Source organism: Capricornis sumatraensis, chromosome X (genome assembly GCF_032405125.1).
Source record: "Capricornis sumatraensis isolate serow.1 chromosome X, serow.2, whole genome shotgun sequence".
Taxonomy (NCBI): Eukaryota; Metazoa; Chordata; class Mammalia; order Artiodactyla; family Bovidae; genus Capricornis; species Capricornis sumatraensis.
In genome coordinates, this window is record NC_091092.1 from 27,423,644 (window position 1) to 27,438,478 (window position 14,835).

General features: G+C 42.0%; 1 protein-coding gene across 2 annotated transcripts; it reads right to left on the reverse strand.

Moving 5' to 3' along the window:
- Positions 1–2,499: 2,499 nt before the first annotated feature.
- On the reverse strand, positions 2,500–14,504 carry STEEP1 (STING1 ER exit protein 1). Of its 2 annotated transcripts, XM_068962914.1 has the most exons (7): positions 14,359–14,504; positions 13,180–13,297; positions 7,761–7,802; positions 5,938–6,076; positions 5,319–5,408; positions 4,624–4,716; positions 2,500–2,800 (listed from the first exon to the last, which is right to left on the reverse strand). In XM_068962914.1, the coding sequence occupies exons 1-7, from the start codon at positions 14,480–14,482 to the stop codon at positions 2,738–2,740; spliced, it is 669 nt and encodes a 222-aa protein (XP_068819015.1). In that variant the 5' UTR covers positions 14,483–14,504; the 3' UTR covers positions 2,500–2,737. The 2 variants fall into 2 exon arrangements, with proteins under 2 accessions (XP_068819015.1, XP_068819016.1); XM_068962915.1 differs by lacking the exon at positions 7,761–7,802.
- Between the last annotated feature and the right edge of the window lie 331 nt (positions 14,505–14,835).

Sequence of the window (14,835 nt, forward strand, 5' to 3'; positions counted from 1 at the left end):
GAGCCCAGGTTCAATCCCTGGCAGGGAACTAAGATCCTACAAGCTGAGAGACAGACAAAAAAAAAAGAAAAAAAAATGGTGAGGATGTGGAGAAATTGGAGCCCTGTATATTACTGATGGGAATGAAAAATGGTACAGTCACTATGGAAAACAGTATGGAGGGTTCTCAAAAAATTAAACAGGATTACCATATGATCCAAGGAGCAAGCATCTTTTAATTTCACGGCTGCAGTCACCATCCACAGTGATTCTGGAGCCCAAGAAAATAAAGTCTATCACTGTTTCCATTGTGACTAGTCATGAAATTAAGACTCTTATTCCTTGGAAGAAAAGCTGTGACCAACATAAACAGCATGTTAAAAAGCAGAGACATTACTTTGCTGACAAAGGTCTGTACAGTCAAAGCTATGGTTTTTCCAACAGTCATGTACAGATGTGAGTTGGACGATAAAAAGCCTGAGTGCCGAAGAACTGATGCTTTCAAACTACGGTATTAGAGAAGACTCTTGAGAGTCCCTTGGACTGCCAGGAGATCAAACCAGTCCATCTTAAAGGAAATCAACCCTGAATATTCATTGGAAGGACTGATGTTGAAGCTGAAGCTCCAATACTTTGGCCACCTGATACGAAGAGCTGACTCACTGGAAAAGACCCTGATGCTGGGAAAGATTGAAGGTAGGAGGAGAAAGGGACAACAGAGGACGAGATGGTTGGATGGCATCACCAACTCAATGGACATGAGTTTGAGCAAGCTCCAGGAGATGGTGAAGGACAGGGAAGCCTAGCATGCTGCAGTCCATGGGGTCCCAAAGAGTCGGACATGACTGAGCAACTGAATAACAACAACCATATGTTCCAGCAATCCCGCTTCTGGATATATAATCAAGCGAGTTGAAAGCAGGGTCTTGAAAAGAGATTTGTACCCAGCGTTTTTACAGCAGCACTATTCACAACAGCCAAGAGGCAGAAGCAACGTGAATGTCCACTGATGAATCAATGTGTAAACAAAACATGGTCTATGCGTAACTTTATCATATGGTACAACATGGGTGAAACTCGAGAACATTATTCGATGCAAAATATAAGCCAATCACAAAAAGACAACTACTGGGATGATTCCACTCATATGAGGTTTCTAAAGTAGTAAAATCCATAGAGATAGAAAGTAGGATGGAGGTTCGAGGAACTAGGGAGAGGGGAAAGGGAGAGTTATTGTTTAATGGGTATACACTTGTAGATTTATAAGATGAAAAAGTTCCAGAGTTCTGTTGCACAACACTGTGCATTTCAAAATGGTTAAGGCAGTAAATTTTATGTTACATTTTTTACCATAATAAAAAAAAGAAAAATATGTTCAACATCATCTGTCATTAGGCAAATGCAAATTAAAAGTAGGAGATACCACTGAAAAACTGTCATAGATCAGAGGAGACTGAAGAGACATGAAAGCTAAATGCAGTGTGAGATCCTGGCCACACAGCCCAATCTCAGGCTTTCCCAGGCCTCCCACCCCTATTTTCTCCCAGTTCTTGCTAGCTCACATCTACCCTCACTCTAAACTACTTCTCCTTCCAAATTCAGAAATCAGGAGGGAAATAGCAAAGAAAAATGCCCTACTATTTCCCATCGGTCTCTCACTACATGCCTTATGCTAAGTACAAGCCATGTAAGTAATATAAGAAGATCATGAGTTTGGGTGAACTCCAGGAGTTGGTGATGGACAGGGAAGCCTGGCGTGCTGCAATTCATGGGGTCGCAAAGAGTCGGACACGACCAAGCAACTGAACTGAACTGAACTGAGAGTACTCTTCTTGCCCCAACACCTTGCAATACAGATGAACAGATAAAAACATGATACAAATACTACATACTGGTGTCACTGAAGCAGCGTGACATTAAATATTTATGTATACAACGCTCCTTCACAAACAGCAAATGTGAAACAAAAGAGTCAACAGATAACTTTTATTTTTCTCAGTTATCATGTCTTACTCTATCACGTGTCCCTCCCACATGTCCACACAAGGAAGCAACATTCTCAGCTACTTGACAGGACGGTAGCTCCCTTGGGTTGCATACCCAGATCCCATTTTCATTCAGATCAGAGGTATCTTGCCCTCTTACTGGAATCTGACTTTTCCCTCTGTTAGCACAATGTCTGATGAGGGCTGACTTGCCTGAAGTTATAATATTTGAGGTAAAGGGAACTTAAAGCAGATTCTGGCTTGTTATGGATTTCCTCAGACAGTGGAGAGATTCAAACCCTAGCCAATACCTGCCAGTCTAAGAACAGAGACAGAGCCACGTAAAAGGATCTGGCCTGCTGTAACTTTAAATATAACTCATGCAGCTTTTTTCTATGACACATCACAATATTCTTTTTTCAAAAATCTTTAAACATTTTATTAACTTTGAAGAAGGAATAAGAACAGCTCCTTCAGAAACTAGAGACACACAAGCATTGATCTATTCATAGAGCTTCTTCTACACAGGTGAAGAAGTTTACATCAAATGAACAAAAAATAGTACAGAAGACATAAATACAGAAAGACTGAGAAAAATCTGTCTCTAGAAATCAGGTCAGATGGACTCAAAGACCTCACTGAATGTAGGATAATCACTGGAAAGCCACGTAAAGCTTTCTGCTGGAGCATAAGTCCATGTAGTCAAGAAAACACTCTTTTTCATCCTGATCTTAAATGCTTGCCTCCAGCCTGGGTCCACAGAAAGGTCCTGATCATTTGAACTGGTTGTCAATCAAGGTTCCCTTCATTTTTGCTTTCTTGGCTTCCAGTTCAGCCTGGAAAGGAAGAAAAGTTTATATCCGGATACATGACATTAAATTCTGATTTTCCTGCCTTATTCTAACTTCCCCAACACTATCCCCTCATGCTCATTTAGTATACAAACTAGAACCGTGTATCTAAAATCATGATGGACTTCTCTGGAGGTCCAGTGGCTAAAACTCCACACTCCCAATGCAGAGGGCCTGGGTTCGGTCCCTGATCAGGGAAAAAACTAGATCCCACATGCCACAACTAAGACTCAGTGCAGCCAAATAAATGTTTTTTTTAAATAAAAAAAATTGTGATGAATAGCAACTGTTTTCCAACCTTTCTGATGTTATGATACACATAGACGATGATAACATCTGTATGGTAAAATGGGGTAAACACACAGGACTGTGGGTCAAAGGCAATCAGTATAAGGATTACACAGCTCCAGGACCCCTGAAGAGCTGGTGGAATCAATATTAGGACATACCAGTATTCTGTTCTTAGCAGAACAGGAGGAATAATGTTGTTCTGCTGCTGCTAAGTCGCTTCAGTCGTGTCCGACTCTGTGCGACCCCATAAACGGCAGCCCACCAGGCTCCCCCGTCCCTGGGATTCTCCAGGCAAGAACACTGGAGTGGGTTGCCATTTCCTTCTCCAATGCATGAAACTGAAAAGTGAAAGCAAAGTCGCTCAGTCGTGTCCGACTCTTAGCGACCCCATGGACTGCAGCCTACCAGGCTCCTCCGCCCATAGGATTTTCCAGGCAAGAGTACTGGAGTCGGGTGCCATTGCCTTCTCCGAACCCTGTTCTAGAACAGTGCTACTTAAAAGTTATGCAGTCTATGAACTGTTTGTTATCAGTCCACAAAGATACAAACAAAAATTGACAGTAAGCATTTAGAAGCTTTTATAGCAATTTGACTTCCCAAGTAGTGCTAGTGGTAAAGAATCTGCCTGCCAATGCCAGAGATCCCTGGGTCATGAAGATCCCCTGGAGGAGGGCATGGCAACCTACTCCAGTATTGCTGCCTGGAGAATCCCATGGACAGAGGAGCCTGGCAGGCTAAAGTCCATAAGGTCACAGTCAGACATGACTGAAGTGACTTAGCATGTACACCCGCATAGCAATTTGATAGAATAATAAAATAATTTCATAAAAGGAACTAAGGCAAATTCCTTTTTATGACATTTTATAAATTACCAACCTGCTCTTGACAAATTTTTTAAAAAGAAGATGCACTAGCCCTTCACTTCAGAAAATCTGCTAAGCATGGCTCTCTCTAGATCACTATGGCAAGGTCAAACGGCTCTCAAGACCCACTACCTGTGTCACCAAAAATATCCTCTACAGAGGATGTCTTATTTTAAAGAAACATCATACGTAAATTATTATGAGGAAAACAGAAATGTAGGCTCCATCACACAAGGACAGGCGTGCTCAACAAAGAGCCCAGACAGTGGTGGTGGGAGCAGTGCTTTAAGCAGCAATGAAAAGTCCCAATCCTGGCCCCGCAGTGTAGCCTCACTGTACACCTCCCATCCTGGGGGCGTGCCCATGCACCCTGATCTTGGACTCCTGACCTTGGGCCACAAGTAGCAGATTAAATGATCATTCTGGTTGGGGCTGGCTAACCAGAACTATTATTGGGGGTTGGGATCCTGCTCACTATCACAGAGCAGGGTATGTATGGATAGCCACACCCAGGGTTAGACACCTGGCAGCCAGCTACACCATATCCCCGAAAGACTTCCTAAAGGGTTCCCCTGCCCACCCGAGGGTCTTTCAGATGGAGGAACTGGAACAGTTCAGGCCAGTGCCTGCCCCCTCCGACCCCACGCCACTCACCAGCTCCTGCAGGCGCCTCTTGCTCATGCCTTTGCGCTCCAGCTGCTTTTCAATCACCTTGGCATTCTGCGCATACGAGTCAGCAACTTCTCTCTGAGGGAAGAATGAAGCATCCTCAGGCCAGCAGTCTCACCCAAGAGGAGTAACAGAGACTTCTGGATAAGTTTATACTCCTCGGGTTATGAAATCACTACTGAAGTGGCTGAATTCGGCTCCCGTTCCACTCTTCAGCTTTTCAGTAATCTGGGCGAGTCAGGTTTCAGCTGAAACCATGTTTAAATAACAGAGAACATCTCTGTGTAAACATCGTTATACTGAATTACCATAAAGGGAATTGCTTCTCCTGCTAAGGACAGATGCCCACACTGTCAGAGCTGGACTGAAAGGGACCGGAAATCCTTGAGCCTGGTAGTTTTTCAACTGAAGAAGGATGCGCCTCCTAAGGCCTCTCAAAAAACAGTATGAAAAAAATGACTGATTTAGTCCAACTCCCTGTGCCTCATCCTACAGATGTCCCTGAAACAGATTTCCCTGAAATCCAGGGAAACAGGAACGAGCTGCTGTCACAGTGTTCCTTAGTAGCTAGAGCGAGGTCTACGAGGGAAGTTTCTAGCTTTTCTGCTATTCAATGGTCTAGTATGAGAGTCCCCCTTCACCCCGTTCCATCCAACTCCCCTGAGGGCAAAAGCACTTACAGCCTCAATCTCTTCTTCTTCTTCATCAATAGTAGACACAGTCACAGAGCTGAACTTGCCCATGTCCTTAGTCCGCTTGGTCATCATCACCTGGAGGTGCAGGAAGAGGAACCAGTCTAGTTCATCTCTCTGAGCAGTGTGTGCTTGAGTGTGTATGAGTGTGAGTGTGCAAGTGCCCAAGCCTGGGTGTTGCAGGGGAGGGATTGTTGGGGGAATATCCACCTCTTTGGGACAGGCTGGCCTATCTAAAAGTGCCCATCTTTTAATCTGCACTATCGTTTTCTAATATTTGACATCAAGGGTTTTCAAAATATATTTAAAGATTAACTTTCTGCATTCCATCTCTAATTGCTCACACTGGAAAAAGAAGAAATTTCAAAGGAAGTACATGTGAATAAAAGCCATACAGTTTTCAACTTTACTCATAAAGCAGACTGTAGGAAAGAAAAAAGAATATACGATAGATGTTAAAGTTTTGCAACATCTGCTTATACAAAAATGGCATCCTCTTAATAAAGAGAGCATACACAAGGGGCACGCTGTCATGCACCATAATCTAAAGTTTTAGGACTACATCTGTAGCTCCATTAACCCATCTGTCTCCTTCAGTGATAATTACCTTCTTAGGAGGCTCTTGTTTCTGAGTGTATATGTTTGTTTTCCCAAAACCCTGGCCAAACTTGACCACTGCTCCATCCACAATGAAGGTCACAGGAGCATTCTTGGGCTGGGACTGGTAGAAGAGCGGCAGCCCACACCTACAAATAACAGAGTGAATCTCAGGCAGGCCTCAGGATCCAAACCCCCAAAACACTGCTTCATAAAGTGGGCTCAGACTCTGCAACTATGTGTGTTTGTGGCATCAACTTATGATCAGCTCTTCCCGATGTTTCCCAAAAAACTACTTGATAAGAATCACAGAGGGCGCTTGTTACAACTGCCAATCAGATTCCGAGGTCCTGCCCCCAGGGGATCCTGACTGAGCTACTCTGGGGGCTGAGGCCTACAAATCTCTTTTAGCATCCCATGCACTTCTGATCATTAGACAAGTATGGCAAACGCTGGCTCCTGCTAGTGATTGCTTTCCAGTCAAAACTGCTGCCATTCTTCCTAGAAGTCTGGGGAACTAGTGTGGGGTTCTGTCTTCTTCTATTATAGCAGAGTCAAGAAGCAGCCGAAAGGCTCCACTGTGGCTGGTCCGCCAATTAAGTTCTGAGCAATCAGAACTAAGTTCACAGCATATTTTCTGTGGTTGGTCATTTCTACTCTACATTTTCAGCTAAATGAAGTAGACCCACACCCATAAGATATGATTAAATTCATCTAACAAATCTAATGTGGCTGTAAACTAAAACATCTTCTTAGCCAGTTCCCTGCTTTAATTCTCCTAGTCTGAGTCTTCTGAGAGCCAAGTTCAGTTCAGTTCAGTCGCTCAGTCGTGTCTGACTCTGCAACCCCATGAACCGCAGCATGCCAGGCCTCCCTGTCCATCACCAACTCCCAGAGTTCACCCAAACCCATGTCCATTGAGTCGGTGATCCAAGAGTGAATTGTAATTACATCAACAAGATTAAACTTGTTAAAGTTTAATATTCTCACTACTAACAACCTAAAGCTGGAAATCACATATATCTTTAAATAATACTCTCTACATTTCTTGGGGCTGTGGTCCTGTAATAGACTTTATAAATACGTTTGGATTAAATTACACTATGTTAGACTGAGCAACTCCATTCCAAGAGAAAATACATGTTCCCACAAGATTTATACTGGAATGTTCATAGCAGCTTTATTTGTAATAGCCAAAGCCATTAACAACTCAAATGACCTTCAATGGGTCAATGGTTAAATGAACTGTGGTGCGATGGAAGACTACTCAGTGATAAAGAGGAACAAATTACCATTACACATAACTTGGATGAACCCCCAAAGCATCATGCTATGTGAAAGAAACTAGATCAAAGAGATACACACTGTATGTAGTAGAACACACACTGCAGAGTTTATGTCACATTTTAGAACAGGTAAAACCACAGCAGCAGAAGGTAGGCCAGTGCTGGCCAGGGGAAGGGGGACTGACTACAAAGGAGTCCTGGAAATGTACTATGTCACAGGAGGGGTGATGTTACATGGCTGTATGCTTTTGTCAATACTCATCAAACTGTCCATTTAAGAAGGCAAATTTTATTATATATAAGTTACATCTCAATTAAAAAATAATTCTATGTTTCAAAACCCATTTTTTGTGGCCAGTTGGTCAGAGATGTTATTTGGCCAACTGCAGCTCTTCAAGAAGCCTATCTGCATAACTGAAGTCTGAAGGCAGGTTAAGATTATAAGGATAAAGATATAACAGAGAACTGTCTCCAAATGATGCTTTTCCTAACACATCACTACCTCAACTTTCTTATGCTCAGGGAAACCCACACTGTTAATACTTACTTTGCACATTTCTTCCTGTACTGTCGTTCAATGCCTTCTGGTCTGCACAGAAAATGGAAGTTAAAAAAGATACGAACAAATCTCATAACCTACCAATCTCACTTGCTCATTTCTTCAAATGTTAAAAAGGCTTTTCAAAAGCTTTCCTTTCCTAGATCAGCTGTTGATTTACACATGTATTTATTTTAAAGCACTTCTTCCATCCACAGGCACCCTCCTGACAGAGGAGGCAGTGTGGTAGTAGTTATAGTCACAGAAGCAATCAGGTTCACAGTAACAATAACACCAACAATAACAACAGTGGTAATCACTTGTATAGCTTTTATTATGTACCAGGAGCTATTCTAAAGTGTACATGTATTAAACTCTTTAATCCTTACAACCACCCCATGAGGTAGGTCATGATATCATTCCCATTCTACAGACAAGGGTGAAGAAGCACAGAGCAGTTACACAGTCTGCCAAGGTCACAGAGCTAGGAAGTAGAATAGGTTGAACTCAAGCCCTAGGTTGAACTAAGGTGGTCAAGCTCACCAGCCCACACAACATTGCCTTAGATAATCAACTGGGAGGTAAAGACTCTTCCACTCATCCTGTTGCTTCATAGAAACCTGGGACTCATCTTTGTCTTCTCTTTACCTCATCTCCCACAATCTACTTCATCCACAAATCCTGTGGATTTTAGCTCCATAAAAGGTCTTGAACCTACTCGTCTCCACCCTCCTGCCACCATCTCAGCCCAGTCCACTAGTATCTCGTCCCCAGATTATTGTCCCAGCTACCCCCCCGTCTCCTCCCATCCCCTCCCTGTTTCAACTTTTTAAATAAGCACTATGTGCAGATGGTATAGAAAAGAGTATAAAGTGAAAGGTAAATATCCTCTCATCTTCCACGCACCAGTTCCCTCTCCCAGCCCCAGAGGCAAATACTGTTACTGGTTTCCTCCCTTCCTCCTAGAGTTGATGACACAGCAAAGTTTTCTCTTCCTTTTTAGACAAATGTAGCCCACCTGTTCACTTACAGTGAAACAGCCTCTCTGTTCACTTAAAATTACATCTTGGTTAAAAAAATATGTGATCCTTCCCAATCAGTTGATAAAGAATTGCCTCACTGTTTATAAAGGCTCCATTCTATCTATTTGTATGAATGAACCAAAATGTCTTACCTGCTGGGTAAATCCTCCGAGTGTGTTCACTTCAGATTCTGATAGCTAACAGCCAAATTACTCTGCACAGAAGCTGAACCACTGTATACCCCACCACCAACGTGAGACTTTCCATTTCCCTACAGTCTTACCAACACAGTGTGTTATTAAAATATATGACAGCCAATCTGGCACGGGAAAAATGAGATCTCAAAACTTGCATTTCTTTTTTTTTAAAGAGTGAAGTTAGGCATCTTTTCATATATTTAATAGACATTTGTATTTTCTTTTTTTGATGAAGAGTCAGTCTATTTTTGGCCTACTGAGTTGTCATTTTATTCTATTCTTATTGTTTTGTGTTGTGTTTTGACCAAGCTGTGCAGCATGTGGGATTTTATTTCCCCACCAGGGATCAAACCTGCACCCCTACAATGGAACCATGGAGTCTTAACCACTGGACCACCAGGGAAGTCCATCTCTTTATTTTATATTAAGGAAACTTGCAAATGTTAAGGGTTCTTGCAAATATTTCTTCTCCAGCTGGACATTTGTCTTTGACTTTTTCCCCCACGTGGAAATTTTAGATTTTTGTGTGATCAAATCAATCGTGTATATGATACTTAGTTAGGACTTCACCACTCTAAGTTCATATCTAAAATAAAAATTCTGAGCACTTATTCTAGAACCTGCTTCCATTGCTATCTCATTCTTAATCGTTCTCCAAAGAGAGTCAAGAGTGGCTTCCCAGGACAGCTAGAATAAAACACAAACTCCGCACCATGGCCTTCTAGGCACTGGCTGGGCAGAGAATCCGGCCCAGCCTCATCTCCTACTTTCCTCCCCGCTCACTGTGACCTCTCCACACCAGCCTTCCTCTGTTCTTGGAATAAACAAGTGCTTTCCCATCTCTGATCTTTCACACACACTCTTCTCTCTGCCTGGAATGCACTTCTCACCTGTTACATTCTTATCTTTTTTGGTGTCAGTTCAAATATCACCTAGTTATAACAGCCTTCCCTGAACACCTTTTCGAAGAGGTTCTCATGTGATCCTGGATGAGCCCTTTGTTTCATTCGTATGACTTTCCATAATCATAATTACTTTATTTTTTTGTCATCCCACTAGACTGTAAGGTCCATGAGATCAGAGATCAGCAGAGACCATGCCTGTCTGTCTCACACTCTATTCCCAGAGCTGAGCACGGTACTGCAATAAATACTGACTAAATGAATTCTTAGAAGAATTTAAGTTTAGCGAGGAAAATTATAACCACAGAGGTAAGTTCTTAGATGGAGGAAAGTGAACAGGGTGACGGGAACACAGAGGTGGCAGCACCAAATCTGTCTGAGGCAGTTATGAAAGGCTTCGTGAGCAGTCAGCAGTCCTGATAGAAAAATGGGATTTTAAACAGACGGGCAACTCTGTGCAAAAGGCAAAACAGCAGAGCATATTCAGAGAATTACAAATAGTCTAGTGTTCTTGGGACCTAAAAAAATCAAGGAGGTACTACTGATAAGACATAAAAAAAAAAGATTTTAAGATTATACTATGAATAACTATACACCAACAAACCAGATAATCTAGATGAAAAGGACATATTCCAGGAATGATACAATGACACAAACTACCAAAACTCACTGGAAAAATAAAATCTGGCTAGACTATGACAAGTATAAGGAGATTGATTTAGTGATCAAAAAACTTCGCACAAAGAAAAGCCCAGGACCAGTGGCTTCACTGAGGAATTCCTCCAAAAGTTCAAAGAATTAATACCAATGCTTCACAAACGTTTCGGAAGAGGAAGAAACACTTCCCAATTCCTCCTGTGAGACCAGTATTACCTGAACATCAGGCAAAACTATCACAAGAACAACAAAAACAACAAACTAGAGATCAACACTGCTTAAAATTATACAGACAGAAGTCCTTAAAAAAAAAAAAAAAGCAAAAACCGAATCAAGCAGCATATAAACGATTACACCACATGGCCAAGCAGAATTTATCCCAGGAATGCAAGATTGGTGCAACATACCAAAAAACCAATCAATGTAATACACTATAATAACAGAATAAAAGAGAAAAAACACATAGATCATCTTAGATGCAAAAAAAGCATTTGACAAAATTCAAAGCCCCTTCAATATGTTAGAAATAGAAGGCAACCTCCTCTACCTTATAAAAGGCATCTATGAAAAATTCCCATCTACTAAGCCACATACATGAACATCATATTCACTGGTAAACAACAAACCTTTCCTCTAAGATCAGCTGACAATTCCAATTACAACAGCATCAAAAAGAATACAATACTTAGGATTAAACTGAACAAAAGAAGTGCACAACCTGTGCACTGAAAACTACAAAACATCACTGAAAGAAATTAAAGAGCTAAGTAAATGGAATGACGTTCCATGTTCATGGACTGAACACTTAATGTTGTCAAAATGGCAATACTTTCCAATGAACCTACAACTTCAACATAATCCCTAGCAAAATCCCAGTTGGCTTTTTTTTGGCAGAAATTGACAAGCTGATCCTAAAATTCACATGGAATTATAAAGAATCCAGAATAGCCAAAAAACAATCTTGAAGAAGAACAAAGTTGGTAGACTCATACTTAATTTCAAAACTTAATACAAAGACACCATAATCAAGACAGGGTGGTAGTGGACGTGAAAGTGACAGGTTGCAGGGCACGTGATTAGGCAGACTGCCATATTTTCAGTAACCAGGGCTCCCACATTCAGCTGGCTAAAAAGGAAGGGTACGATCAGACTGAAATTTCGCCCTGGTTAGGAAGGGAGCATGCTCAAGTGGGCCCTTGAAAAGACTGTTCATGATTAGAGCAAGAACTACGTCAACCAAGGGGGAAGTCTACCATGCCTTGTTGGTAAACTCTGAGAACTCTGGCCCAACAGAGGCACTTGGCCAGAGACCACTGGCCTGGGCAATATCGGGCACTAAAGGCTGGCTCACTCCCAGGATCAGGCTGATTGGATTCCAGAGCTGCCACTGCAGTCTGGAGCCACCCAGTTTTCTGGCCTAGAGGTGAAGGCATCTGCCTTATAGTGCCACAGGAGCCTGTGGCTTAGTTGTGTTGTTAGATTACTGTCTGTATTAACTAATATAATACATGTAATAAATATTTTGATAATCCTAAAGATAGTCAGTTAATAATTTTCAAAATCAGAAACCCAAATAAAGGTTAACAGAGAGGAAAAGCACAAGAGAACCAATTTGCTTTAGATAGAGCATGTTATGTATAAATCTTCCTGGGGGGCCTTCTTTTGTGAATTTCATATGTTTTATAATCTGCACCCTCCATTTGTATTTTGTATATAACCATTTTCCTCTTCAACTGCATAATTCTACCCTGATTTGGCACTGAATGTTGCCTAGCAATAGTTTCTAACTCTTTTCATCAGTGTGGGCTGATAACAGCTCGGTTTCTTAAATACACATAGCTAGATGTCAGCTGGTAGTTTTTTCTGGTTCAACACTAGAATATAAGCTCTGTAAGGGCAGGGTTCTTTGCTTGTTTACTCGATGTAGTGTATTGCCTATAGATAAAATCCAAACTTGTCTACTTTAGCATTTTATTCTGTCCCTACTCCAGGCTCCACGAATCCTTTCTGGTAAGGTAACCTGGGCTCTAGCCACAAGGGACTACTTAAATTTCCCAAGCACACTGTATTCGATACTTTTAATGCTTCTATAGTCCTTCCGCCTGGAATGTTCCTGATCTACTTGATGAAATCCTAGTTCAAGGCCAAACACAAATGCCACCACCTTTTGGTGTCTTTCCTGACCACCAGACAGGCAAGATGACCTGCTCCTGTCTGTTTTCCCAGAGCCTTCTGTTCACACCAGTATTTTATCATATCACAATAGGTAGTCCATTCCCTTGTTGAGTCATGAGCTCTTTAATGGTAAGGACGGTGCCTTACTCATCTTTGCAGATCCAGTCATTAACGCAGTGTGCCCTGGTGTGCTCCAACAGATTACAAGTTGAATAAGCTCATTTTACTTGCAAAACCCCCAAATTACAGCTATCAAGTGACAACAGAATCACATTTCACCATTTCAGCAAAGCACAATAAAAACATGTGCACAATAGAAACATGGCTGTATTAACAGAAGTTGAGAACCACCACAAATGTCAAAGCATTGGGCCCCAAATACATGACCTGTTTGATACTAGATGCGGTATTTATACTTCTCAGAACTAGACCCCAACACAAGCAGAAAATCCTAGACAGAACATCAACGTCTTACCTCCGAAGATATATAGTCTCCTCGTCTTCGGTGTTACAAAACTTGTGGGCGTGTTTGGCACCATCAATCACACGGGACCGGTCCCGGGGCCTCATGGGCAACTTCTCTAACTGACAGTCTAAAGGAATGAAGAAAGATTTGGTCACAAGAGTCACTGAAAAATACCCTGAGGCAATCAAAACTTTTCGGGGGGGGGGCGCTTTGCACTGTAATTTTTACTAAAATTATCACATTTATTGAAGGCTATTATTAAATTTTCCAACAAAAAATGACTTGGTGTTAGGAGACCTGGATTTAGCTCCAGCTGTGTTACTGGTGATCTTCGGCAAACCACTTCCTCTTTGGGAGTCTTTCCCCTTATTTGATTATATTACCTCAAAAGTCCTTCCCAGCACTGCCTTTCAAGTTTTCTATGACTCTTTCTATGCCTGGTACACATGCTTAGGAAGGGAGGGGCTTGGACTAGAGTGGTAGAAATGGAGATGGTAAGTAGTAGTCAGATTCTGGACAGCTTTTCAAGGAAGCACCTGAAGAATGTACTGATGGGCTGAATGCAGAAGTCAAGAAAGATTCTGAGATACTGGGCTAGGGTTAGGGTTTCAAGAAAGACGGACTGATCATCTCTGTAAAACGCTACTGAGAGGGGGATTTAAATGGGCATTGATAACAGCATTGAAACAGGTAACACGTTCGTTAGTAACTTTGACAAATAACGTTTATATGGTTAGGTGAAAAAGTGAGGGCAAGAAGGAATGGGAAATGAGGATGCAGAGACAGCCCACAGACGCAATTCTTTTTAGAAATTTTGCTGTAAAAAAAGCAAAGAAATAAGGTTATAGCTCGAGCAAAATGTAGGCTCAATGGGGAAGAGTTCTTTTCACTTGATAAAAGCTATTACAAAATCCTTGTACAGGGCAGAAAGGTCACAAAGTTTCTAGAGGCAGAGAGGGAAAACAGGGAGTATATTTTTTCTAAAGAAGGAATTTCCTTTTGAAGGCGGTCTGCATACAGAATTACAAGATGAAGCACAATACAGAAAAGCTCCCTGGAGTGAGGCGGCGATGGGTACGGAGGATTTTAATGGAGGGGAAAATCTTCAAAGAGACGCGGCTCTCAGATCACAGCGAGGGGAAATCCGCCCTCGAGAACCCGAAGTTGCACTCCTTGCAGAATACTCACCCAGCACCAGGACCATCTGGCCGCACAAACAGTAGTAGACGTGAAGGGGCTTCTCGCCGTCGTCATATTCCTCCCGGTCCCGGGTGTCAGAGCAGACGACGGACCGGGACACTACCTTAGGCATACTTCAGGGCGGCAGCCAGAAAACGCTAAGCCAAAATTAAGGGTCGCGCAAAAGTGACGTCACACACGCGTCGCGGCTCTCTCCAACGGGAAGTTGGTCACGTGTCAACAGTGGTCACGTGAACTCCCGGGCCGTCCCATTAGTCTAAGATGCACGGGGGGGATCCCTGGTGTCTGCCAGAACCTCCTTTGCCTTGGCCTAAGTTCTGGGGGACTGCTTTACTTGGGACACTCTTAATCATTTAAATTATTCATTTATATTACTATACACATTACATATGTATATACATATATGTAACTAGAAATAAAAAAGGGCTATTTACACTTTATATGCATAATACAGATTTTAAATGT

What these genes read in the sequence shown, in the direction of transcription:
- STEEP1 (XM_068962914.1), bottom strand. Translation starts at nt 14,482, where the DNA reads ATGCCTAAGGTAGTGTCCCGGTCCGTCGTCTGCTCTGACACCCGGGAC. An exon ending in TACAGGAAGAAATGTGCAAA is followed by an intron (nt 6,077 to 7,760) that starts GTAAGTATTAAC and finishes TGTTATTTGTAG; the next exon opens with GTGTGGGCTGCCGCTCTTCT. An exon ending in AGAGGCGCCTGCAGGAGCTG is followed by an intron (nt 2,801 to 4,623) that starts GTGAGTGGCGTG and finishes CTTCCTTTCCAG; the next exon opens with GCTGAACTGGAAGCCAAGAA.